Consider the following 27,593-nt stretch of genomic DNA (forward strand, 5'->3'; position numbering starts at 1 on the left):
GTGCAAGCATTCTGTGCCGTTGTCCGTAGTGTTTTGTGTATGAGTGATGAGATACACATTTAGAAATCAGTTCTGTTTTCCCATCTAGATCTTAGTTAGGTTTACCCCCTATTTTATAGCTATAAAACAGCAAGTGCAGTATGAAAAATGAGTAAGTTCAGTTAGGTCTGTAGGGAGGCTATTAGACCAAGCAATACAGCTGGAACAAACAGACAACCTTTCAGACACATGATCTATCTTTGGGTCTGATCTGCAGCCTCTTTTTTTCTCCAGCTGTAACTGGCAGCATAATAAAAGACAGTTCCCCTCCTTAAAAACCTTGCCTCACTTCTGCTCCTAGCCTGCAGTGCCTGTAGTAACCCAAATACTGCCACAAACAAATCAGAGTTTAGGACCCAGAGCCTTGTTTTAGGCTTACGGGATGTGACAGCTGACTGAAAATCAATGAAGTGTGATTTACAGAGCGTCATAATGAGGCAAGATAAGGCTCTGAAAGGTGCTGGCTTGCCTTGCAGACTCAATTGTCCTTGATTTCTAGCCAGATTGTTCTAGTCCCCTACTAAGATGAGCCGGATTTGCTTATGAAAAGATCAGATTTAAAGGAAAAGCCACGGTGGTACCCATGCTTTGCCTAGCGTTCTTTGTGCTGTGTCTGACCCATTCAGGTAAGTGTGATTTCTTCTTCCAAGCTGAGCTGCAGATGTTCGAGGGTTTTGTTTTATTGCTGGCCAGTTAGCTGCTGCTTGCTGGGACAAGGTAGATGCTTGCTTCTGTTGGTCGTCTTCTGAACACTGACTAGCAAAAGAGGATTCTATCAGCTGCTGCATTTCTATTGCAGCCACAGCCAGTCTGACAACAAGGGCTGGGGGCTGGCCACTGGGGGAGAAGTTAACAAACGAATCCTAAGCTTAGCTGGCGCTGCTAAAGGGACTTACACAAGGGAATCGCCTTCATGGGGAGGAAAACTGAAATGCCCCATGAGAGCTGACGAGAGACTAAGTGTCCTGTCTGTGCTTCTGAGGGTGTTTTTCATGTTTGTTTGACAGACTCCCTGCCCCAGCAATCCTGCTCCTGTGCCTATGGGGAACTTCTCCTGGCACAGACCAGACAGACAAACAGGAACCTGGGGGAGAGGGGAGATGACAAACAAGGCTCAGTTACTCACACACACGGTAATCTGCCAGGGAGCTCCCAGCTTTTGCCTTGTCTGTGCATCATATGGTAAATTCAGGGATGAGTCTGTCCTGTGGCCACTCTTCTGTTTTGTCCAAGGCAGTGCTCTTTTTATCAGTGTTTTGTCCATGGCTTTATCTAATTTAATCATCAGATGGGGCTTGACCAAAAGGAGCTGTTAGGCTGTTTTTTCCTCCTGATATGTCTTCCTTCACTTTAAAATCTTCGGCTTTTAAACTGTCCTCCTGCAAGTGCTGAGGCTGTCTTATAAGGGCATCAATTTTTTTCTTCCGGCTTTCTTGTTCATGAGACTTCCCAACTCTTTTCGCCCTCTCCTGTGGCTTCCCCAGCAGCTGAGAATCAATACCTCCAGCCCCAAAGCCAGCTTTACCACCCCCCTGCTACACTTTCTTGGAGTGTTAGGGCCCTTAGATTTCATGTGAAGTATTGGCTGTGAAACAAAACTGTTTTCCTATGAGTGGGTTCATACATAGCCACGGACAGCACGCCTGTGCCGTGTGTGGTTGCATATGAGTGTGCAGGGACTTACACTCTAATATACCCAGAGCAATGTATTCCAGCATTAAGACAAACCTGTTTTTGTTCCTGCATGGTTTGTGGTTGTGACTTTTATAATCAAGGTCTTTCCCATTAAATTTCCTGTGTTTAATAACCATGCACCCCTGTGAATCTCCAAATGGGAAAGCAAATGGGCTGGGATTTCGGGTCTTCGCAGAAAGCTGTATGTGTCAGGGGACTGGACCACTGAGGTTTGGGTAGTGAGGAGGGAGAAATATGTTCTTTCTCTTCCTTGGTTGTGGATGCAATGCCTGTCTAGCATGTTTGGGCAGGCAATCCAGTTTCCTAGGACAGAGCCCAGACTGTCCCAGTTTGCCGTGGTGGAGCTAGGGTTAGCCCTGAGGTGAGAACAAGCCCTGGAGCAAGCAAAAGGGGCATTTACAGTTTTCCAGATGGTAATAGCAGACCTCAAAGGCTCGTGACAAAGTGGCAAGGTACAGAATGGATGCAGAGGCTGCTATAAACTGTTCCGGCAGCTGCATGAGCCCATCCCTGGCTGTGGTGCAGAGCAGGGGGAAAGGAGTGTGAAAGCTCTGTCTGACCAGCTGGCACCCACCTCTCCAGGGCCTGGTAACCCCACCACAACTGCTTGTCCAGACACAGAGGACAAGAACAGCCTGCCCTAGAACATCTGACAGTAATCGTTACCCTATGAGTGGTAATCATTAGGCTTCAGACATTGCAGCTTCTAAAAGAGGAATGAGCATTTGCCCATTTACTGGAAGTGGGGGATGGCAGTGCTGCTTGGACCTTCTGCTACCCTGAGAGAACAATTCTATCCCATGGGAAGCTCCGGCGTGGCAGCATGTTTTTTCTCTCTGGAGGGACTGCTGGGCTCAGATGCCCTTTAGTCAATACCAGAGCACAGGGACCCTGCTGGGGGTTGCCTTACCTGTGATGTTGCTGCACTCAAGTGTAAGCTCCTCAGCTGTGCCCCCAGCCAGGGCTCTCCCATTGCCTAGTCCTTACACCATCCCTTGGCCATAACGCTGTGCCTAATGGCTGGCAATCCAGGCACTTGTGTCCTGTGTGCTGGGGCTAGCAGGGCACGGGTGGTGAGGGGACAAGGTGGGCCTTGGGCAGCATCCAGTGAGGTTCCCTTTGACTGCTGGCACTGCAACACCAGCTGTGAACCCTGTGGCACAGTGCTGATCAGCATGAGCTCTTTTTACCTTCATGGTGCTTTTGAGGAGAGGTGAAATCTTTCTCGTACTTCCTGCTGTTTGTGTTCAGAAGGGAAGCAGTGGAGATCATGTCAGGACCTCAGCGTTGTGAAGAGTGGGGCTGGCATTTAGGAAAGGATGGAGAGGTTGACTGCTCTGGTGGACCTTCTAAAGGAAAACAACCAAGACAGACCAGGCAGGTGCTTTTCATATCTGGTGTATGAGTATTTTCTCTTGAAAAGGACCCCATACACCAGATAAGACTACTACAAAGTCACCACTGCTCTGATGATTTTATTTTTGAGTTGGGCTTCGGCTGCCTTGCCTTCCCCTCCTCTCACCCCCGCTCAGCTGAGTCTCTGTGGATCTGAATACCTACAGATTGTACTGTACAAGACAAGAGCTGCCCAGAGGCAAATTTGTCTCACATCGCTGCTCTGCCTCACTTCTTCAGCTTATGCTGTTCTCCATATCTGCTTTCCGGCATGCTTCCACTCCCTGTTTCTCCCTTCCAGATGTAGCTGCCTTCATTTCAGTTGCTGAGAATGAGGATGCGCTCCTCAAGCACTTATTTCAAGGCTATCAGAAATGGGTCCGCCCCGTGGAGAACTCCAATGACACCATCAAAGTCCTTTTTGGATTAAAGATATCACAGCTTGTGGATGTGGTAAGCATTGTGTTGAGCTTGGTAACATAGCTTCTTTTACAGACAGTTGTGCATCCACCTGGGAGGGCTGGGAGGATCCTGTTGGCTTTTGCCTACTCAGACATGAAATGCAAAGTGCTGGTTAGGCAGTGAAATGCTGAGTGTGATGTGGTGCTGGTGATATGACCTCCTGCCCCAAGCATGGCACGGTCTTCATTTATTTTGCAACAAACCTGAAGGTAATTTTTTTCCTGCTGTTCTCAGGGGAAAAAAGCCTCCCTTCATCAGGTGTTAATCAGAGAGTCCATGACGGACAGTCCCTGGTGCCTACATTTGCAGTTTAGTGACAATGCAGCTGCAAAAAGGGGTAAACAAGGGTAGAACTGGTTAGACATTGTTCACTCTAAGTAATCTTGTATCTAGACCAAAGGCAACTCGTATCTTGACCGAGCTGGCCATGCAGATAAGACACTAGAGACTAAACAATCCTGTGGTTTTGCCCATGTGGAAAGTTTCCCTTCCATTTCCCCTCCATCCCAGTAGAATGTGCACAGGGGCCAGAGAGAGGTACCCACACAGCAGTGTTCCTCTCACCTCCCCTGCTTCCTGGCAGTGTTCCCCTGTGCCATGGAAAGCAAACTCTGATTTTGTGCTTTATTTGTATATTCAGGAATGTTTCCGCTTGTGTCTTCCCAAGCTCACTCCAGGCTGAGCAGTGTGGGGAGATGAGCCATCTTGTGAGCCCACAACCGTGAGTGTTCTGACCCCACTGAGCCCTGCTGCCTCCTTGCTCTTCAGCATCTGATTTCCTGGGGCTGCTGTGAAATGCAGACCTTGGGTTCCCAGCCTCAGAAGCTCTCAGCAAGAGCAGAGGCAGCACTTAGTGAGTCAGCTCACTTCCCCACAACAGTGACTGAAAAGCCCAGGCCCATGGGGAAACAGGACCACAGGGATCCCGTTTGCTCAGCACAGGGCGGGACTCAGCAGACATGGGATCTGTTTCTGCTGGCTGTTCTGAAACTGCTATCCTCTCTACTTTGTGTCACTCTAGGATGAGAAGAATCAGCTGATGACAACCAACGTGTGGCTGAAGCAGGTAAATCAGACCAAATCAAACCTTCCCTTTCACTGTGGTGCTGCTGAGGTAAGTGGCCATCCCAGCCTGCTGCCCACTGTGACATCTATCCCCTGTCATGACACTGAGCAGCCAGACAAAAAGAGCACCATGTTACCTTGCCTGCAGTTTTCACTGTACTCCTCTCACTTCACAAAAGACATCAAGGGGCCAGAAGGCAGAGAAACAGGCCTTGAAGAAATAGGGTGCCATCTTCCCCCTGCCTGCAGCCTAGCTTTGTGCTCAAGGCAACTATATTTCAGGGAAGTAACATGTGGTAGTGCAGTGGCTATTCCTGGGATGCTGTGTGTGCCCTGAGGGACTATCTTGTCTCAGACTCAGAGGTTACACAAGTACAGTCTCTCTTGCTCAGGATGATTGATACCTCAGATAGATTTCTTCTTCAACATAATAAAGGGAAAGAAAAAGCCAGCATACTACCCATACTACCCTAAATAAAATCCATGCCAAATTAATCAGATCTTTCTAATATAATTTCTTCTGGAAGTGACAATAATTTATACAAGCGGGGAAAGGTGCAAAAAAGGTTGTGAACTAGGTCTCCTTTCTTCTTCACTCCTGAAGAACACTGCATTTGGTTTAGATTACATTGCACCAGTTTACTGACCTTGTGATAATTATTTTAAGTATCTCAACCATGTGAGTATCTAGAAACATGTCAGCTGATCCTAGGCACAGGATGTAAAACCCAAGCCATATTTGAAGTGATGCCGTGGGAAATGGTTCCCAGTAGTCACTGGGCTAGTGGAGGAGAAATACGCCTCAGTTTTATTAACAGTTTGACAGAATATTCCTGGGCCTGACCTTCTCCTTAGGGAACACTTGGCTGCTTGCTTTATCCAGTACAGCAAAGTCTCCTGTGTCCTGGGCAGCCTTCATCCCTCTGTCTGGCTGACATCTTCACCCAGGTTACAGTGACTGTAGAAAAGAGGGACCTGAAGTACTGACTCACATTAGCAGGCCAAATGCATAGGCAGGCTGCCTGAGGGTATTAGGCCTGGGATGTTAACACGGACAGACACCTCCTGATCCTCTCTCAGCTGCAACATGAACATGTGTGGAGATGTTTCAGGTTAGCCCATCCATGCTGAACACTCTCTGTACTGCAGCATAGACCTGCCTGGAGTCACAGCCTGGAACCTCTGTCACTGCTCTTGCTGTGGGAAAACAGGTTCTGCTGCAGGTTACTCCAAAGTTGCTGCAGGAGGTAGGGACATGCAACCATCCACTCATGCCTCTCTGGTCTTGGGGAGCATGAGGTGGAAGCCGCTTTATCTGATCCTTCTGACTCATGCTGTGCATAAACGATGTGGTCTGACCCAGGTCTCCTGCTCTGGGAGTCATGTATTCTTGTAGCTTAGTTTGAGCTGGTCCCATCTGTAGTCGGTGCCTGGGGGATTATTAGTGCATAAACACAACAACTAGGAAAAGGTTTTCTTTTTCTTTTTTTTTTTTCTTTTTTCTTTTTTCCTTTTCTTTTTACTATTCCCTATCCTTTTCTTTTTTATATTTTTCTTTTTTTCTTTTCAAATACATAACCTTTTTTCTTTTTATTTTTAATTTTCCTCTTCTTTTTCCTTTTTCTTGTTTCATTTTTTCTTTTTTCTTTTTTTCTTTTTTTCTTTTTTTTTTTTTTTTCACTTCAAGTATCCATATGCTGAAGGTGGTGAGACCTCATGATGTACATACAGGCAGACACACAAGGTGCAAAGGAGCTTTTAGTGGTTGCTGAGAAAGTACCTGGGTTGGGCAATTTATGGGGTCTACTAGCAAGGGTTGATAATCTGGGTCCAGTGTTTCCTGGTCCACTTGCTGTGGGTTAAGCACTTGAGTAACATCCCAGAGATGGGAATTTGGCAGAACTGGAGGAAAGGGAGAGCAATGAGAGGGTCTATAGAATCTTGAAAAAAGGAAAAGAAAGGAAATGGCCCTTTGCATCTGCTGCTACAGTTCACATCAGCATAGCCCATAGGGAGATTCCCATTTTAAACTGCTCATCTCCGAAGTCTGCACATAATCTATTTTCTGCTCTAGTAAGAAGGCACACAACCATTTGCCCTGCAGACATGAAAGAGCACTTTAGCTGGGAGAAAAATCAGTGCAGGGCAGGAGGAGGGAGGAGTGTTGAGATGCAGCAAATAACCCAAGCCAAGGGCTGCACCAATGCAGTTCCAAACAGATGATTTTATCTCCTGGTGGCTCACAGGGGTATTTGCGTCTGTTGTGTTATAGGCTATGAGGTGACTGTGTTGGTTGCCGTTGTCAGCACTGGCTATCCCCTTGCATAACAGATGTTTTCAGCCTAAGCCCCCTTGCACCTATTACAAGAGGTGTCCAGGACACATGTAAGTCTACCCATCCAACAGCCCATGCTGCTGGAAACATCTGGTAGATACCCATCCACAGAGAACAGTTCATGCTAAAAGCGGTGTACTTTGTCCCTGCTGGTGAAGCTAAGAGCAGCAAAGATCCCTTGTCTATTTCTGTACTTGAACAGCTCCCATCAATCCTTCAGCAGCAGGAGGAGCCAGGGTTGTAGAGCTGTGCTGATAGCTGATGCCAGCCATTTGAGCAGTTCAGAGAGTAGGTCCATATCTCTTCTGGTGCGGGTTGTGGGGCCATTAATCCTTCCAGTGCACCACCCTTAGCAACTGCAACCTTCATGTGTGCCTTGGGCCAGATATTAGGAGGGGTCTATCTGCCCATTGGGCCCCATCCTTCCCCTGCACCTGGAGGAAGAAGATGTTTGCTCTTATTGTGTTTAGGTCTTTACAGGTTGCTGTCACACTGTAAAGGACTGCAATAACAAGTGTCTGTAGGTATAGCTGTGAAAAGCATGTGGAATCAAATACAAGAGGGGAGCAATATGGTGAGAAAGGAAGCAGAGAATAGCACTTTTTGGTTCATCCTTAAGTCATGGAAGAGATTGCCCACAGAAGGCTGAGGCTTCTCCATCCCTGGGGAGCTCTTAGTGCAGGATCTTAATGGAAAGTGATTCATCTTCTGCTTCTTTGTATTGACCACAGTCTACAGCTCTTGCTTCCTCTTGCTGCTATTCCTGTGGGCAAGTGAAAAGCCCCATCAATAATGAACTGGGATGAGAGGGCTGCTTTTCCACTGCATCTCTGTGGAAATCTCCAGGTTGCTAGAGCTACTTTGTAAGTATCACCCCATCTGAAGAAGAAAAAGAGGGAAGAAAAATTATTCTGGAGTTCAACATGATGAAAATGTGCAGGATTTCCCCTGCTTTGCTTCTTTATTGTTACCTCTTCAGGATTGTTAACCAAATGCTTTACAACAGCATAGTATTACTTCCACTGCAATAGTGTGCAGGTCTGTCTGATGAAAGAACAACTAATTGGTTTGCAGGGACAACATACGGATATTAGGTGTTGAAATCCATTCACTGAGAAAAGCCAGGTCTCCACTGAAAAGTAGTTAAAGGTCACCTCTCTGTCACCTGGGTAGTACCAGCCATGCCAGCTGGCTCTTCTAGGTAGTCAGTCTGCTGAAACCACTGTGGGCTGGTTCTCAAAGGGAAGAAGAGGTGTCATACGCAGTGGAAGTGTCTTCTTCCTTCTGGGCTAACTTCAGGTGGGCTGGACAGGGTGGTGAGTGAAGTGAGAGCCAAGTGCTCTGCAGAAGCATTTGCCTTGAGGTTGCCTGCAATGGGATGGGGTGCTGGAGCCCAGCTGTGGCTGGAGGGGCAGTGTGTGTGGGGATTAACATCTCCCAGCCATGCTGTGGCCATTGTGCTCTGCAATGCAGTTCTTCCGTGGCAGGGGGTTGGAGGAGGAAAGAGACCGTTGTGTATGAGCGAATGAATGTTGTGTATGGGACTCTACTGGTTTGTTACAGGAATGGATCGACCACAAGCTCTCCTGGAATCCAGAGGAATATGGAGGGATCACTGCTATCCGTGTCCCTTCTGAGTCCCTGTGGCTTCCTGACATCGTTTTGTTTGAAAAGTGAGTAGCATGGCTCCAGCTTACGCCAGAGCTTGTGCAAGGCATTGTCAGCCACTGTGAAGCTTGTGTGGGCTGTCAGAAGGCTGCTTCTTCAAGCAGTGTGAATGTTGGCTTCCCTTGTGCCCCAGGTGATGGGTTGAAAGCACGAGCTGTGAGGAGGTAGGTGTGGAACAAATGTAGTCTTGAACTTGGTGCTGTTTCTTCCTGTCCAACTCCTAGTGCTGATGGACGTTTTGAAGGATCCCTGATGACCAAAGCCATAGTGAAGTTCAATGGATTGGTGATCTGGACGCCACCAGCCAGTTACAAGAGCTCCTGCACAATGGATGTGACCTTCTTCCCCTTTGACAGGCAGAACTGCTCCATGAAGTTTGGGTCGTGGACATATGATGGCAGCATGGTGGACTTGATTTTAGTGGATGAAAATGTAGACAGGAAAGACTTCTTTGATAATGGGGAGTGGGAGATCTTAAATGCCAAAGGTATGAAAGGCAACAGGAAGGATGGGCTGTACTCTTACCCATTTGTCACTTACTCCTTTGTGCTGAGACGCCTTCCGCTGTTTTACACTCTTTTCTTAATAATCCCTTGCCTGGGATTGTCTTTTCTAACTGTCTTGGTGTTTTACCTGCCTTCAGATGAAGGAGAAAAGCTTTCATTGTCTACATCAGTTCTTGTCTCCCTCACTGTTTTCCTTTTAGTGATTGAGGAAATAATCCCTTCTTCTTCCAAAGTCATTCCTCTGATTGGTGAGTACCTGCTGTTCATCATGATTTTTGTGACCCTGTCTATCATCGTGACTGTGTTTGTTATCAATGTCCACCACCGGTCCTCAGCAACTTACCATCCCATGGCTCCCTGGGTTAAAAGACTCTTCCTCCAGAAGCTGCCCCGGCTGCTCTGCATGAAGGACCATGTAGATCGTTATTCCTTCTCAGAGACTGAAGAAAAAGAAACCACCTTGAAATCAAAGCTGCCAGGGAAGCAGAAACACAAGCAAGCAAAAGATGGAGAGAAAATTGTTATTGCCTTTCTGGAAAAGGCAGCTGATTCCATCCGATACATTTCCAGACATGTTAAAAAGGAGCATTTCATCAGACAGGTAGGTGAAGAGAGGGCAAGGAAGGGATCACAGTTTCCTTGACAGCAATGGCTTCCAAGCTGTTACCTTTTCTGCATTCTTTTCCGTTTTCCTCTTCCTCCTGCTCTCATCTGAGACATGACCTGGGATCTTCTCCTGCTTGATAAGTCATATGTTTTCCAGGAAAGTGTATTGCTTCAAGGAGAACTTGTGCTGTGGGAGTGCCTGCTCTTCACAGGCACAAGAGCCCAGAGCAGCCTCTCCTGGATGAATTCTTGTTTTGGGATAATTTGAATAACTTTTTCCTGCTTGAGCTGGGAATAGATAGCAGTCTCAGAACTGTTGCATGCTCTGAAAGTGTATCTTTCTTTGTGTCTATCTCAAGTATCAACATCTACAGGCAGGCTCTACAGCATTTGCTAGATCTCAGTCCTTATCTCCCAGCGACTATACATGGCATAGCTGCCTTGTTTTGAGTGGGAGTCTTCCAAATCTCCGCCAATATCAGCTCAGATTAGTCCCTAACTACCATTTTTCTCCTCTTCCTAACAATCCCCCTGACTAGTAAAATGGCAAATTACTATGTGCACAAACAACGCTTCTCATACGAGGATAGGACAGCAATGCAGTACACTTTGCAGCATAAGGAGAGAGAAAAACTTCTGTTAGCACCCTCCTAGTAAAAGTTGGGGCTTTGTTCAAACTCTGCTGAGAGGACTTCAGCAGAGAGTTAAACAGTGAATCAAACATGCAGTATGGCAGCGTATAGTGCTCATGCCTAAAGCCTTCTGTTTGAAGGTGAAATGATTCTTAATGAAAAAGTCCCCCTAACTGCTCTTTAAAAATAGCTCTTTTGTGTGTGCAAGGTTGTGCCAGTACTCATAATGCGAAATCCCCTTCCTGAATGCACACAATCTGAGCCAAGAGAGCACATAGGAAAGCACAAGCCAATGGGACCACTTGTACTGGAGCCACTGTCCGCATCAAAATGCTGTGCTAGAGCCAAGTCCTGGCACTTCATGGGAAATGCAGTTCTGTGAAAAGAAACTGAGTTCAATTTAAAGCCATCTTCAGGCTTGAATCTGTAAACTTTCACATGGGCACTTACTTAAAAGCTTTTGGACAGGCTGAAAGAAGTCTGATTACCGTGTGTGTAAAACAATGGGATTATTTGGGGTTTTGAATGACTCACAGCTATGGGTACAGAAAAGGTAATCCATACCAGTCTGAGGGTGCAGCACACTTAAAAACAGACTTCTGGAGCTGAAATATGTGTAGCAGTTTCAACAGAGTACTGGGCTCATTACTGTTTCTGTTTGTTCTCCCTCTCTCCTTCCCAGGTTGTCCAAGACTGGAAATTCGTAGCTCAAGTCCTGGATCGGATTTTCCTGTGGTTATTTCTGGTAGTGTCAGTGACAGGTTCGGTTCTCATCTTTACCCCTGCATTACAGATGTGGCTGAACCGTACTTTGTAGAAAATGCTCACACAGCAGCATATAACAAGTACAATGCCAAGGGATAGTGGGGCCTTTTGAGCTTGGTCTCTGTTGTACAGGATGGGAAGCAACAGCAAGAAAGAGGGAAGGTGATGGTAACAGTGGGCATTGGCTAGTGCTTTCTATCTTCCTACAACTCTACCAGTTACAGATTTGGCTGAGACCAGAGAAAAGCTCGGTGCACAGTTGAGTCCTAAAGTGAACTGGGGTGCACAGTTGGGTTATAAGTATTTTACTAATAGTTTGGTTATATTACAATAAAAGCAAATATTATTAGTAGAAATTGGAAATAGTACTTCTGGCACAATTTTACTTAAAAGGCAGATCTGCCAGTTAAAATGCTACTTTATAAAAGAAGTTGTAGTAGGAACGCAGATGAGTACTCAGTTTATCTACATTTCCAAGTAAAAAACACAACATCTGCAGAGCTCGCTTTGTGCATGTGTCAGAACTGGCAGTTGCACAGCATGTGGATCAGAAAAAGTACAAACACCTTTTAGATGGGATGTTAGAAACCTTGACTTTGTGGCCTCCCCTTGCTGCAAGATCAACTCAACAGCAGGAGAACTTACCACTCTGTACACTTGCTACCAGCCTTTATGGCATGCACACTTCATCTCTTTTCTTGGCCATCAGGAAGCTACGAGGTGTTGCCCTCTTTTCAGAGTTGCAGTTTTGCCTGGTGCTCTATAATATACCAAAAGGCTGAACAAGTAAGGATTTTCCCCATGCTCTGCATTTAGGAACTGTGGTTTCTGCACCTGCTTGTTCACAGGACAAGCAAAAGATCACCTGAAGCACATCACATGTAGAAAGGTGGCTGCAGTACTCCATAAGGCAATAGTGAACTTCCTAAACAGTTCAGTTGCAGGAAAGCTGCAGACAACATTTTCAGCAAACAAAACCTGTGGTTGGTGCAGAAGTAGGGCTTCTCCTGTGAGCTGTGGGGTGGGCTGGCTACCAGGAAGATACATCCTTGGGGTTTAGTTTGTTTGTGTTTCCAGGCAATCCAGAATTTCCTGTGATTCATTTAAATGGGATCCTTCTGCATGATTAGAAACAGTTCTTACAAGTGTGAGACCTGACAGAAAATGCACGGGTTTCTCTCACCACTTCTGCTGCAGCAGTGTTCAGGCCAACATGGAGTGCTTTAGAAAATCCCATTCAGAACTTTCGAAAGTTTTCAAGGCAAGCAAGGGATATGGGGATCAAATTTTCAACAATCTAAATGTGAATCTGGTGTTAAAGCTTTAGCTAGCCTTGAAACTCTCTCTCTAGGGATGGAGGTTAGAAGGTATTACAAATACACACAGGTATTCTGATGCATGGATTATATGTTGCCACCAGACCTCTGTGAGTTAATATAATCCCATCTTGTCATGTCACTACAGAAAGTTCTGTTCACTTGTGCAATTGGTATGAATAAAGATGTATTTATTAAATGATTCTTGGGGTGACAGTGCTTATATGCTGGGTTTTGTTGCTGTTTTGTTGTCAACAAAGTCTAGATTGTAGCCCATTTTAGATTTGTCTCAAACTGACTTGAACAGAGAGGGTTGTCAATGATGTTCTTGGAAAGTCCTCATAACTTTTTAGCTCTGTCTGTGAGTTTGAGGAGGGAGCATTCAGATCTGGTTATTATATTGCAGGAACCTAGAACAGGCCCATTTAATTTAGCGTATATAGGCAATAGATGTCTTAATATACAACACTGACATAAATCTCTTATACACTGACCTTACCAGCAGCTGGTTCTCTCTTCTTGCATTTAGTGAGTTTGTTCCCCTACCCAGTACTGTGAAACATCTGTAGAAAAACACAAAGGAAGCTTTTCCTTCCAGCATTTACAGACTCTTGGAACTCTTAGTGACAGGCTCTACTCTCTCTGAGCACTCCTGCAAGGGGCCTGCCTGCTATCCATGACAGATGACAAAATCCTCTCCGGGGCAAGTGCTTCTGGTGCCTAGCTGGCAGGTGGTCCTGTCCTCACCTTGCAACAACTTGGTTGCCCACCCGCAGGTGAAGCATGGAATCAGAATCTACAACTCGGGAGTTATGAAGCAGGTATGTTTATTATGGCACCGGGTGCAAAGGGGATCGCTCCTCCTAACTTGCGCACCGAGGGTTAAGCAAACAGATATTTATTACACACAAACATGCATATTCATTAGGTTCCCCAGAGAGAGGCGGGGCTATTACAATTAGTTTAGGTACTCGTTATCATAAGTCGCGTCCCTCTTGGTGCTTGCGCACTGCCCTCCGGTTGTCGTCGGCAGGGGTCTTCAAGATGAAGTAAGCAGTCTTCCTCACAGTGTACGTTTCACCTTTGGCACAGTTGGATGCCCCAGTAATCACAAAACTAGCTGAAACCAGCCATATCTGTAATTTTCTGATAGCTGGCAAAGATTTAGAACAGTGTGACCTTTGTACAAAACTGACTGCAAGCAAAGCAGGATGGGCAGATAAAGAGTATCCCAAGCTAGCAGATGTTCAGAAGTCAGTCTCCAAACTAACTGGTAATTAGAAGGATGGTAAGAAATAATTCACTCAGTAAGACTACTAAATTCTGTCATCCCACCACAGACTTACAACACATTGCTCTCTATCTTAGACCTAAGTTAAGCTAAAAGTCTTTTTAACCCTATGTTTTCCAGGCACTTGCTTTCCTTATATCACAGGCAACACATGGCTGTGTCTCACAGCTGTGTCTGATGCCAGCTGCTTTTTCTGCTCCTGCTGCTAAAGGCCAGCAGTGCTCATGCCCTTGGAGTAGAAGATATATGAACTCTACTCAGGTACGGCCTGTGGGCTCTGGCCTTCCTGCAGTCTTGCTACTCATTATTTCCTTGTGCTGACTATGTCTGAGCTTCCCTGAATCTCTGTGCCACTGGCCTGCAAATGCATTCAACTTGTCCCACGGCCTGGCCTGCCACTAAAAAACACAAGCAGGGAGAACACTGGGGCAGATAGTTCTCTGCGCCTTCCCTCTGCTCCACGTGCTGTATCTGCCTGTGGATGACAACATTGCAAATTGTGAATCTTAAACCCCCCAAGAAACCCTCTGCCTTACTACTGCCTCAACATATGCTGCCTTGATTTCTGTGCACTGGTTTACATTGACCTTAACACTGCTCTGCAGGACTATGTGTATCATCATTCACAGTGAGACAAATATGACAAACTCGTTTGGGCCTTTTAGTGGGGAGAAAGTGTAAAAATGGTCTTCCTTGGGATGGTTGAAACTTTTCTTAGTATTTCAGTTAGAAGATCCCCCAGAAAGAACTGGGACAAGCAAAGATGTCACTTTCGTGTGGGTTCTATATCTGATCAGAGATGGTCCTCTATTACAGCTTTCTTCAAGGTGAGATGCTTATTGTGTCACTCACCCCCACTCTCTCTAATCAACCAACTGCTTTCATAAAGCTGGCAGGTGTATGGAAGGATCCCAGTCTGGAATGTGCCAAACACAGCTGAAAATGGCAAAAGAAGGATAAAAAGTTACTGGGTGGGCTGAAGGAAGAGGAAATAGTGCACTCAGAAAGAGACAGAACGTGTCTTTGTAAATCTTACTTTCTAAGGCTGATGGGCTAAACCCTGGGAAGTCCAGAGGCAAGCCAGAGAGATGTGTAGTACTGTAAATGGCAAAGACAGGCAGCTGGTACTGAGGCATTGAGGCCCCCTAACTGGAGGTGAGGAGCTGTGCAATTGTGAATGCTTTGACAAAAAAAAAACAGGGGTTTTGCAAAAGTCGTCTTACTGGCTGTGGGGTAGTAGCTGTCCTGCCTAAGACACAATGCAGTACACCTCCAGCCACAGAACTTTCATTGCTCAGATGGTCATAGACTACAACAGTGAATGCTGGCAGCCAGATGGTTTCCTGTAAAATGAAGCTTTCGGGCTTAGAATGCAGCTCATCCCTTTAAATTCCTTTTCTTTCCGCTACCCTCTTTTCTGATTAAAGAGCCAGCATAACAAATATCATTTAGTAACATCTCTAAACATATCATAAACCAGGAAGTTTTTTAAAAAATACAAATTCTTCAAGAAAGTATATCCCAGGATTGATATTTAATTGACAGGCTGATGAAACAAACTATGCTTGTTCATATATCTCTCTGTTAGTTGCTACATAATTACACACCATTAAGAGAGTTTACAAAAAATACCTTTTTCTTCTAGAAAATCATGACTTCACATATTTCGACTATTGGATTAAGACAGTTACATTATTTTCATTCCATCTTTATCTCTAACATGTACACTTAGTCAGTTTTATTCTCTTTATTATGAAACATTAAAAAAGAGTAAAAGGCCAGCTAGGGGCTTCAGGAACAGAGAGTTATGCTTTCCAAGGATTGGTGATGTTCAAACCCGAGACTGGTACATGGCAGACACTGATAACACTGCACAGACACCGAACAGTTAAATTTAGAGTCTCCTATAAGAAAGCGATGCTTTTTACTCTTGCATCCATTGGCCTTAATTGTAATGGTGTCTTTTAGAGAAGAATCCTTCAGCACGAACTCAACGACATCCTAAACGGACATGGGATCTGAGGGTAAACTGTCCATAAAGAATAGAAACACACAAAATGCGCATCTACAGTATTTCAGGATTAAATGCAGTAGGACTGGGAACCTAACCTGGTTGTACAGCAGCAACCTCAGCTCCAAAGGTAATGTCCCTGCAGTTACAGGTTTGCACACACAGCACTGACTCATGAGGAGCCAGCAAATGGAAAATTGCTGCAGAGCTGTTCAGACCAACATGCCCAGCTTTGCGTAGTGCTCAGGATAGCCAGCCTTCTCCTGCTGGAATGTGTATAATCCAAGTTGGTCAAATCAATCCAATGCTATAAAGCCAATACTGTCTGTGATGAGTAGTGATTTAGAGACAGAACGTTCCCTGTTGGCCTTATGCCTGAGCTAGAGCATGCAAGGGTTTTCAGAGCAGAACCTATAGACTGGGACAGCTGCTAACCTGATGAGAGAAATGTGGCTTGGAAAACTTACTGAATCTCACAAAACACCTGGTACTTGGTATCATGAAATAAAGGAACACTTTGGTGGCATGCAAAGTAGCAGGATTTCAAATGCCACAGAAACATGTAGTTTTCCAATGTGGTTGCCTTATAGAGTGACCACATTCTAATACTAAGTCAGTTTGCCTTCAACTGTGATTAAGTGCATAAGACCTGTCTGACTGCAAATATAAAAGTAAACACATGCTTTGCTGATCTGGGATTCTCATTTGTGCACATATATTGTGGAAGATGAGGAGCCCTTATTTTAGGTTGTATTGAAAATGTTACAGTGTTGGGGGATTAGGGTTTTTGTGCTTTTATTGGCTGCCCTCAAACAAGGACAGGAGAAAGAGCATTGGCACGGTCAGGAGGACTGTGGTAGATCATCTAATCACCATGCCAACAAAAACTAGCTGCTGTACAGGGAGAGAAATGGAGAGAAAAAGTAAATTAACTCAAAGCTGAGAGAGAGTTACAATCAGGAGAGAAAAATTAAGCCAGGTAGAGTTGTCTTTGGGCAATGCACTCAGAAGCGCCAGAGCCGACCTAGTAGCCCCCTATTCTGAAACCAAGGGAAAAGCTCAATAACTTCATTCTGCTCCTCTGATCCTCAGTGTGATTGTTATTGCTGATCTCACTGAGGGAAAGACCTCATGCTCATCTCCCATTTTCAGTCCTCTTATTCTATTTTAGGTTGTTTGCTTTCCTAGTGGACCCTTGCCTCTCCTTTTCCTTTCCTCTGTGGCTGGATGCTGAGGGGGTGATGAGGAAAGGGGTTATGTAAGAGGACAGATATACAGGTAACCGTTCTGAACCAGAAATGAACCAAGAACAGAAGTGGATAAAAAGCAGTGAATTGAGTTACATATCTGCTATTAGTGGCTGAATGAAGAGCCCTGCAGTCCCAAACACACAGAGGATTATAAAAACCCAGAGGAATATTCTGTCTATTACCATAGCTACGTATTTCCAATCATCTTCCACCTGCAAGAGAAAAAAAATGGAAAGGATGAACTACGTGTAATGTAACATGCAATTGCAAGTTTTGCCCAGAGAAGTGGTAAATGCTCCATCCCTGGCGATGTTCAAGGCCAGGTTGGACAGAGTCTTGGGAGACCTGGTTTAGTGTGAGGCATCCCTGCCCATGGCAGAGTGGTTGGAACTGGATGGTCTTAAGGTCCTTTCCAGCCCTAACTATTCTATGATTCTATGACATTATGGAATAGAAATGTCCCTTTTGCTTTTGAATGTGAGGAAGAACATATATGCAGTCAAGAATGTTGCTTGTTGTACTTATAGTTGCTGAAGTTTTTAATGTCTTTAGTGGGGGCTGATTTTCTAATAGCATTTACCACTTCTGGCTGAGAACATCCAGCACAGTCCTAGTGTGCTGAATTTTCTAAATATTCAAGCCTGCTGACAAGCTACGGCTCTGATGCTGACATTAACAAATAGGACCTGATCATCTGGTGGGTGCAGAGCGGCATAGTTTAACAGTAGTCACCATAGCTTCTCATTACTAGACGTTGTCAAAGAATGTATCCTGACAGCACACACAAAAGTTTGCTGTTCTGGCCTGATTTGGCACACTGTCACTGCAACCAAGCCCCACTGACTTTAGCAAACTGAACAGTTGGTGGCAGGGACTATAGCAAAGCAAGGGTCCTGACTGAGCAAACCACAGTGTAGTATACTAAGCAGACCAGAGTGGATTTTGTAGGTCTGAGATACACCTTAGAACCACACTCAATGAAGCTGCTATCCTTTAAACTGTGCTCACATACAAGGACCACTGCATCAGAACATTCACACGTTTAAAACTAGTGACGGTTAAGAGCTCTCTGCTGGGGGATATTGTACTTGTTTTCCCAGTTTCTTGATGCTTTTCTCCAAGAGGCTGTTGCTGTACTTCTTGTGAAAGAAAATGCAGTAAGAACTCCAGCTGCTGTAAATGTTGCCACAATTTTTGAAGTGCTTTTATTTGTACAAGACTAGTGCGTGACGCTGCCCATATGGATTTGTATGTCTGGCCAAAGCAGAAGAAGCCTGCAGAATCATTCCCTTGGTGCCCTCCTGAGAACATACCCCTTTTTTTCCCCAAAGAGAGGATTTTGAATGAAAAATTGCACTTCCCATCACCAGTACATTTTGAAAGGTAAGATACAGAGCTGCTGATGCACACATGAGACTTAAGAATACGATGTCATGTGGCAGGAGAGATTTGCAAAATGCAAATCAGCAGAAGTGTCACAGGAAGACATATCATGAGCTGTGTAATCAAGGCAGCATGTTATTTGGACTGCTTCATGCAAGGTTTCTTCTTTGGAGCACAAGAGAGAAATCAGAAGAATATGGTACATGAATATGTTTTATGCAGCTGGTGTGATAGTGAGAGCAGGGCTAAAATGTTGAGGTCAAGCAAAACATGAAGGGCATAGGTATTAGCAAGGCTTAGCTCAAACCCCATCCTCCTCTGTGCTGACAGATTACTGTCTTTTGCCTTGGGCTGACTTATCCTATGAATTCAGTCACGATGCCTTAGCAGTAGCGTTTTATTCAGAAAGTTATGGACTTTTTTTACAGAAAAATCTTTCTCTACAGGACACACACAAAAAAAAAGTAATTTTTTTTGTTGTTGCACAGAGGTTGTATGCATTCGTGCTGATTTCAACTATTCTGATAGAAAGAATACCTTTTAACATTTCCCTCACTAAGTATTTTTGTTTTTCAATACAAACACAGCAGTGTTTAATTCTGAAATGGTTTTTGTCATCATAGAGCATCTAAAAAAATTCAAAACCGAAAGCAAACATTTTATGACAGATCAATGATGTTTCATGAGATTCTAAACACTTTTTAAAAACATACTGAATTTTCAGATAATTCCTATTCCTTTTAAGGCCTGGGTGTGAGGGATGTCAGATACTCTTTTTTGGAGGTTCTTTTAATTGCTTGTGTTTACACCTGAGGATGTGGCCCTGGAATTCTCCAAATTCCAATGTGCATCATCTTCTATGACAGCAATCCCAGTTAGGATGAACGTTTTGTAATCTTACACAAGCAAATCTATTAGTTCAAACATCAAGTTTTGTTTTTAAATCCCTTTTTTTAATCTGTCTTCCCCCAAAACTCAAGTTTCATTTCAGCATATGTTTGTTGTGGCAGAAAATACTATATTGCTGAAGCCACAATTAGTTAAATCACTAAAAATATCAGAACACACCAGACTGAAACAAAGTATAGACAACAGCACTCTGAAAGGAATACCTTTATGAGACTTATCACTGTTTGAGAATAGTTCTCCAGATCAGCAACTGCACTGCTAGACAAGCCCTGTTCTTTAAAAAGCAGTTCCCAAAATTTGCTTGTTCCATTACCAACACAGAAAAGCACCCTGCTTGGCAAAAAGCATGCCTTGTATTGAGATGTCCCTTCTTACCAGAACTGAGCAGTGGAATAGTGTTGCTTCTGAGGGTCTACAGAAGCAGGATTGGAAGAGACCTTGAAATATCCTGTCTAGTCTAACCCCTGCCCTGTGGCAAGATCAACTCTGTCTGAATCACAGCTGATCAGAGTGCATTCCTCATGGCACAAAAGGCTGATATTCCTCTGCTTTTACTTTGAAGGGTGAGCCTTATTTCTAATCTAAAACTGCCTTGCCTAAATTATCCACCAGGGATAGAGGAAGACCAGATGAGATCACTGTTTGTTTCCCCTCCCAAGTGGAAGATTTATTTTCTCCCTTTCTGTAGGAAACTTTGACCCATTCACAAGTCAAAGCATTTTCTTCTCAATATCTGACATTTCCAGTTCCTCTGGGCTGCCCTCCTAGGTCATGTTTTCACTGCTGTAAGTGTAGCCCCATGCCCAGCTAGGTGGTTCCCTCCCTTACCTCTTTGGTTTCATTTTGAGATCTCATGTTCTCCGCGATAAACTGAACACTGCTAATGACGTCCTTCACTTCTGGGGAGTACTCCATGTGCTCTGCCATCCATTTCAGTGATGAATGGCTCAGCTGTCTTCTTTTGGTGGTAGTGAGTTCAGCTGCATTACCACAGTGACTGCATCGCTGCTCCTTGTGTAATTTGGTATCTTTGTGCTTGCTGTGCTTTGACTTGCCTGGTGTATGGGCTGATCCTTTCTTGCTTTTTCTGGACAAGTTTTTTTTCTGCTGTTCTAGTGGTCTTTGCATCAACAGGACTTTGGGGAGCAGGTTAAGAAAGACTGTTTTTACCCATTTGGGCATTGTGTGTGTGGTTGGAGTCCTGTAATGTATGTTCAGGACAAACACCGTGATGACAATTGACAGAGTCACAAATATCATAGTAAATAGTAAATATTCTCCCACAAGTGGAATTACTAAGGAGGTGGATGGGATTGTTTCTGTGATTACCAGTAAAAATACAGTCAGAGAGAGGAGCACAGAGATGCAGAGAGTCACTTTCTCACCACAGTCAGATGGCAGGTAAAAAACTAACACAGTCAGGAATGAGATGAAGAGGCAGGGAATGATCAGATTTATGGTATAAAACATAGGCAGCCTTCGAATATAAAAGGAGTATGTTATGTCTGTGTAGATCTCTTCACAGCAGTTATATTTGATGTCATGTTTGTAGCCAGAAGCATCAACGATTTCCCATTCACTATTTTCCCAAAAGTCGTTCATATCTACTTTGGATCCGATGATCAGAAGATCAATTTTGGCTTTGTCATAGGTCCATGAGCCAAATTTCAGTGAACAGTTCTGATGGTCAAATGGGAAAAAGGTAATATCCATAGGACAGGAGCTTTTAAAAATAGCTGGTGGTGTCCAGGTGATCATTCCATCATAGCGAAGGAGGGCTTTGGTTTTGCCTTCAACTTGAAAATCTCCCACAGCACTAGAAAAGCAAATGAGGCAAATAAAAGAAAATTACCATGAAAGTAGGATGTCTTTCATGGGCACTGCAAGAGGATACATACGAAAGAAAGGGTGAAATGAAAAAGTATTCATCATACTTATTATACAAGACAATATCTGGTTTCCAAATCTTATCTGCTGGTACCCGAACAAATTCAATACCATCATATTCTCTGGGATCCCATCGCAACTTATAGTCATTCCAGATCTGAAAGGAGAGCAGAAAAGTATTTAAAGCTCTTGTATTATCAACAAATATCTGCTTCTCAGATCTTCCTGTAAAATGACAGGCTACAATAAAGACTGAAAGTGCAGCACGTCTAGAGTGGGACAGTGATCTGAAAGACAACAAGGCCGTGATCGGGAGAAACACTGGACTTTTATGAATATTATTCCATTGATTTGGCCTTCCCTTCTCTGTGAGGGGATAGGATAGGACTGATTTCCGTTGCTTTCATGCTGAGATCTCTTCTCTGACTTGCTACTTCAGTATAGATCCTTACCTGTGCAAGGTTACCTCTGCACTGCAGAGAGGAAATACACACAGGCCTTGCTGGTGCTGTCTTGAAAGTGCACCCTGCAGCATAAAGGAGGCCAGCATGAAAGGAGATGAGTATCCCAATGAGGAAGGAGGTATGTATGCACACCAACAGGCGATTGCTGTCAGGAGACATTACTGGTTCCACAAGGGTAGTGAATTACCAAGTCAGGGGCAGTGAAGGATGCCCAGCATTTCTCCTGTCTTGCAGTCCAGTGCTCTACCGTGCTCCAAGATTTAGCAGACTACCCTGAAGATCCTGATCATAAGTACAGTATCTTGTACAGAAAGCTTTGTGTGGACCACAATCAGTGCCTGAAGAAAACACGCATTTTGTGGAAGCTGGCTTGGTTTGCTCAGCATTTATGGTCCTCTAAGGATCTACTGTTTATGTGTAAATGCTAAATCTCTCAGGAAAAATGGATGCATGTTCCTTTTGCCAGTAAATATTTTGGTTGAAAACTTCAATATAAAGATGACCTAGTGCTGCACAGCTGCATATTTAATCACTCTTTAATAGGTACATCCAGCTACATCTACCAGATAAACCAATGATCACAAAACTGAGAGAGAATATAACACAGAGGAAAGATGGGAGATACAAATTCTTGGAAATAAGAATAAATAAATTATTTTTTCAAGTATGGTTTTGGTTAATGGCGATCCTCCTTATTCATAGCTTTAAAATTCTTGTTATGAAAACAAGTGTTTTTTCTGTATATGTAGCTTTCAAGGTAAGGTAACATGGGCGATCACATCAACACAAAATGCATGAGAAATGCAACGCTGAGCCACTTACATGTCTTAGCCACAAATTTGTTTCCATAATCTGATTGACTTCATCCTAGAGAGAAACAAAGGAATGTACATCTTCACTCCATGAATCAGTCACAGTATCCAGAGATGGCCAACTTGTTTGATAAAAAAGGAAACTAGAATTTCACATTAACTGATACCAGATTTTTTCTGACTTACTTTTACCTTGATTTATAATGCCTTTATTTATCCTTAGCTCCCTGGCTGCTGTTGAATGTTGCTCCTCACACTTTGCCTGTCACTTCATTATGGACTCAAGTAGATACCTTTTAATCAAAACACAGCATCTGTTCTGTGGATAATTTGCTTCACAGAGCAGATTTTAGCAAGGGTTAAGGTCAGGTTTTGCTTGTTCTACAGTCCCTCTGCCCTGCCCAGCAGGTCTGCCATCTCAGACTCGCCCATGTATACAGCGCACCTCAGAACACACAGCCATCATCTCTGCACTTTGAAACAGCACTCTGCAGGCTACACAGTAGATTCCCCAGAGAGGCTGTGGGTGTCTCATCCCTGACAGTGTTCAAAGCCAGGCTGGACAGGGCTTGGACAACTTGATCTAGCAGAAGGTGTCCCTGCCTGTGCCAGGGGGGATGGAGCTGGATGAACTTTAAGGTCCTTTCCAGCACAAATCATACTATTTTGAAACAGACTGAAAAAACTTGCAAAAGAATAAGATTCTATCTCTCAGGACCACTGAGAAACAACACGGACTCCACTAAAGAACTAGCCCACATGCTACACAATGCAGGCACAACCAGGTGTCTGTGGCATGAGGTAGGCCTGTGGAGAGTGGACCTGAACTTTGAGTACTGCTGCTCTGAGTGCCAGATGCTGCTGCCCAGGATGGAGGGATTTGATGCTACAGAGTAAGCAAACCAGTTTGTGTAGTTTGAACTGATCATTTGAGCAACTGGAATAACTCAGCTGACAGAAAGAACAGCAAAGGTCTCAGTATGTTTACAAGTGTGCACAAGACAATGTCAGCTACAAGAGCTGTAGGTGCAACCATCATGATTACATCTACTGCTTTAGTAACTTTGTGTGTTTGCAACCACCCCCAAAACAAAGCAGTATTCTGTAAGCAGCCTTACCACATTTGTGAGCTGGGTAATTGCCACTTCAAAATACACAGTGACGGGATCAGACACATTTTCCACTGGCCTGATGAACTGGTTGTACTGGGAGAAGAGTTTGTGAAACAACCGTTCCTCTGATTCACAGGCTGTGGTATCTGTGTAAGATAGAAATAAAGAACAGCTATGTCAGAGGAAAGGAAGAGGGAAAGATGGTGGTAGGTAACATACTAGCTCATGCTACATTTCTGGATGCTGTGCTTGCGACCATGTATCAAGACACAGGAACATGGACAGAAGAGGCCTGCCAGTTGAAAGCATTCTTCCACAGGATACTGCCCACTGCTCCTTCTCTTCTCAAAGTGTCTCCTATGATAGATCCTTTGGCCCAACCCCCCTGCTAACAGATCAAGGTAGAATAAAGCGGTATAAAGCAGAAAAAGTAAAAATGTGTTGGATTTCATCTTTGGAAGGTTTTTATGGCAAAACTGAGAGTTTATGAAAAGCATAGCTACTTAGAAATTAAAAACTTGAGGCTGCAGCTACTGGGTCTGAATCTGTGTCACAGACCCTGATTAAGTTGTTATTAATGATGCCTCCTAGTCTTTAAAATATGAAAATGTTCATTTATTAACTGCTATGAGAAAAAAAAAGTAGAATTATTTAAATTCGTTATAGAATAGTGTGTGTCTTTGTAATACAGACCTGTTCTTTGGGAACAAGCAGATCATAGCTGTAACCCCCAGTCAATGCAGGACAGATGGATGGCTTAGCAGGAATAAGGTATAAGAAAGGCACTAAGCTGCCTCACTGCTCACTCTTCATATTGAGCACAGTTATGTTATCAAAGCTATATGATGATGCCAATGACATTACTGATACAACTGAGGAAAAATTTGTCTTTCAGATAAATGTTCATAAGTTTTTGTGTCCCAGATTGTGCTAGAACATATCAGTAAAGAAATCACAATAAGCCTTTATGACTGCAAATTTGAAACACAGAAGGTGGTTTGTGTCAGGCAGTGTGGACTCTGGCATAGCATGGGACATTCACATTTTCTTCAGTGAGCACAAGGGCCTGTGCTTGCACAGATGTACTACAGGGAGGTTCTTAGTCTCAGTGCACTGCACTGTTTTCATGCTTAAGCTGTCCTTCCCCAGGTTTTTCTGCCTCTAAGGTATGCTCAAAGCATGCTCAGATTCTGGGGATTATCACAAAAGCTGAAATGTCAGTTATTGGTGACTTAGCATATATGGAAAGAAAAATTAAGATTTCCATAACTTGATTTTTTGTTTAATCTTTTAGCATCTTCAGAGAAGATATGTGAATGTCTGTAAAGTCTGGATGTTTGTGTATCACATAGTGTGCTATTCAACAAGGAAATTTCAATTTCCTTTTCCCATTATCATCTATCACACTGTGACTAGAATTACCCTACCATGGGAACATGAATTTCTTGTCAAAGTCTCATGACTAAAGCCAGTAGGTGTCTAAAATCATGTTTCATTTGAAATTTTCGTCCTGGCCTTTAAACAGACATGTGCCTTAAAAACAAAGTATCAGGGACAGGCAAGTATTTCAGACTTTCATTTTTATACTTCGGTTACAGATTCTTGTCCCACTGGTGCTGCTTTAAGACAATGCCTTCTGCCTTGCTAACACAGGCAGTGTCTTTGTTGTCAGCAGAAGTGAGACTTTAAAAAAAAAAGATGTAATGTCTTAAAAGCAAAAATCCTGCAGAACCTCTCAGAGACTTGTGCATGGAAATCACTTCAGCTCATTTAACCACAGATCACAAACAACGGTGGAAAAGATACATCACATTCTGAACTCCGAAGGTGTGAGAACCAAACATGCACATCTTTAGCCTGCATTATTTAAGCAACTGTAAATTTAAGCATCAAATGAAACTGTTATAATTCCTATTTAATTTTCATTCTTTGCTAGAAACAGTTCCTCAATTAGTTGTCAAACCAAAATTAAGTGGTTTATGTGTGAAAACCGGTATTGCTTTAGTTCTTTTAAAATATTGTTACAAACTTCAAGTTAGAAACAGCTGGTAAAAGCTTTACATTTAATTCATTCCAGGAAAAAATATTCGAGACAGTGACTAGAAAATATTTTAGAGACTAGTATCAAAGAGATCCTACCTTTAATCAAGGATGTGAACATGAATGCCAACACAGAGAAAGCAGGGTAACAGCAACATAGCCACCTCTCAGAATGCATTGCTAGCAGCAGAATAGACCTTCCTTTTGAAAAGAGAGATTTGGGGAAAGAAACAGAAGACAAGAAGACACACAAGCCCCCTGGACAGTATGTAGTCCACATGAAGATGGATTTCAGTTTTGCATTTGCAGGAAACTGCAATCTGTTGAGCAGAGCCTTGCAGAATTGCTCCCACTATCACCAGAGGAGGAGAGCTTATGCTATGCAGAGAGAAGGGAGTTGGGCAGCTTCCTATCAGGTGACTTTTAACATATCCAGTCACTCGCACCCTTGCCTCTGGGGGAATTGTAGCAGTGCAGGAGAAAGAGGGAAGGCAAAGCACAGGGTAGCCAGAGTGGAGAGGGGGAGGAATTCACTCAGCCCTTCACCCCCTGGTTAAAGAACAGTCATCCAAAAGCAGCTGCTTTGGCTATTGCTTCGTGCTCACCTGAGTGAGTGTGTCAGAATATGAAGAGGGAAAACATCTTCAGTGTCTTGGCTGAGGACCAGTTCTGCAGCAGGAGAAATGGATGCTGTATAGTTGTAACACCTCCACCAGAAAATATCTAAACTTTGAAATAAGCACAGCACCATGTGACAGACTTGCTTGACAGTGTTCTGTATGAATAAACCTAAGGCAAGTGGATTTTTTATTGCCATGTGACATGAGCAACTAAGCCTGCAAAGTTCTTTCTTGACAGACAAGTCATCTCACAACATCAATTCTTCTGTCATTCCTTGTGTGTGCAGTGACTCCTGTGCCAGTATCCTGTGAGTGTTGAAATGGAGCAGTAGAATAAAGGAAAAACACTGCACACTGCTACAAAAGTACCCAGTATTCACTGGGATAGAGTGTTAGTTTTAGTCACAGAAGTTAAAACCACCAGAGATCATGATCCTGAAGAGATGAATGTGTTCACTCCTCAACTGTTCAGTATACATGTCCTTGCAACAGGAAAGTCTGAAGAGGCAAAGAGTCTGAAAAACTGACCCTGTTTAACTGCGGAGGGGTGGGAGGCACCACACGTTACTTGGTGCTGTCCAGCCTCCCAGAAGGCAGCTCAGACAGGGGATATCCTTTATGTGTACTTAATCCAGCATGAACAAGTCTGGGTGGCTGGATGAACGATTTGATCAAAACAGAAATGCTGCTGATTTCCAGGCAGTTACATTGTGTAAATGTGGAGAGAAGGGAAAAGCTATAAACCAAAAAATAATGCTCTTCATACTGCAGAACAGAGGCAATGCTGCAGCTCAGGATAAAAAAGATTTATCTGTACACGAGTTGTTAAAATATGGGAGGAAGGAAAGAGGTCTGTCTGGAAGAAAGACTTAGAAGTGAGTTGCCAGCATAGAGAAGGTATCTGAAGTGGACAAAGTCACCTATGGCAAATTTTGAGGGATGAAAAGGCAGTCTTGGAAGGTTACTAACAGAAGCCCTGCTCCAGGGCTCACTGGAGTCTGGGAGCCTGGAGCAAAGAGATGAGAAAACAAAAAGATCAAGCTGCAAGAGTGTCTGAAGGGCTGGAAGTCATCTTGCACTCTCAAAAGCCTCTAACCAAACATGGCTGTAAGTGGATACTACAATGCATGGATATGAGGCATCTCCAAGCTGAATTTCACATTCTCCTCACAAATGATTTTAAGATGAGAATGTGTGTTTCAGCATAGTGATTTTTCTTGTAAATTTCCATTTTGCCAACATTTTCCAAGCAAAAATTTAAAACCCACAAAAAATATGTTGCTTTGTGTGAGCTTTTTCCAAGTTGCAGTGTTTGTTAGAATGATGTTAA

The 27,593-nt window shown here is 43.8% G+C and overlaps 2 protein-coding genes across 2 annotated transcripts; one reads left to right on the forward strand and one right to left on the reverse strand.

Moving 5' to 3' along the window:
* The first annotated feature begins 622 nt into the window (after positions 1-622).
* CHRNB3 (cholinergic receptor nicotinic beta 3 subunit) lies at positions 623-11,612 on the forward strand. Its single transcript, XM_005154878.1, has 6 exons — positions 623-665; positions 3,431-3,582; positions 4,613-4,657; positions 8,555-8,664; positions 8,884-9,766; positions 11,086-11,612. The coding sequence occupies exons 1-6, from the start codon at positions 623-625 to the stop codon at positions 11,218-11,220; spliced, it is 1,368 nt and encodes a 455-aa protein (XP_005154935.1). The 3' UTR covers positions 11,221-11,612.
* A 3,691-nt stretch (positions 11,613-15,303) lies between these two features.
* Positions 15,304-25,985, reverse strand: CHRNA6 (cholinergic receptor nicotinic alpha 6 subunit). Its single transcript, XM_031054323.2, has 6 exons — positions 25,743-25,985; positions 23,610-23,749; positions 22,502-22,546; positions 21,263-21,372; positions 20,157-21,144; positions 15,304-17,248 (listed from the first exon to the last, which is right to left on the reverse strand). Exons 1-6 carry the CDS (start codon positions 25,921-25,923, stop codon positions 17,126-17,128), a joined length of 1,587 nt encoding a protein of 528 aa, XP_030910183.2. The 5' UTR covers positions 25,924-25,985; the 3' UTR covers positions 15,304-17,125.
* Positions 25,986-27,593: the final 1,608 nt, after the last annotated feature.

This window comes from Melopsittacus undulatus, chromosome Z (genome assembly GCF_012275295.1).
Source record: "Melopsittacus undulatus isolate bMelUnd1 chromosome Z, bMelUnd1.mat.Z, whole genome shotgun sequence".
Taxonomy (NCBI): Eukaryota; Metazoa; Chordata; class Aves; order Psittaciformes; family Psittaculidae; genus Melopsittacus; species Melopsittacus undulatus.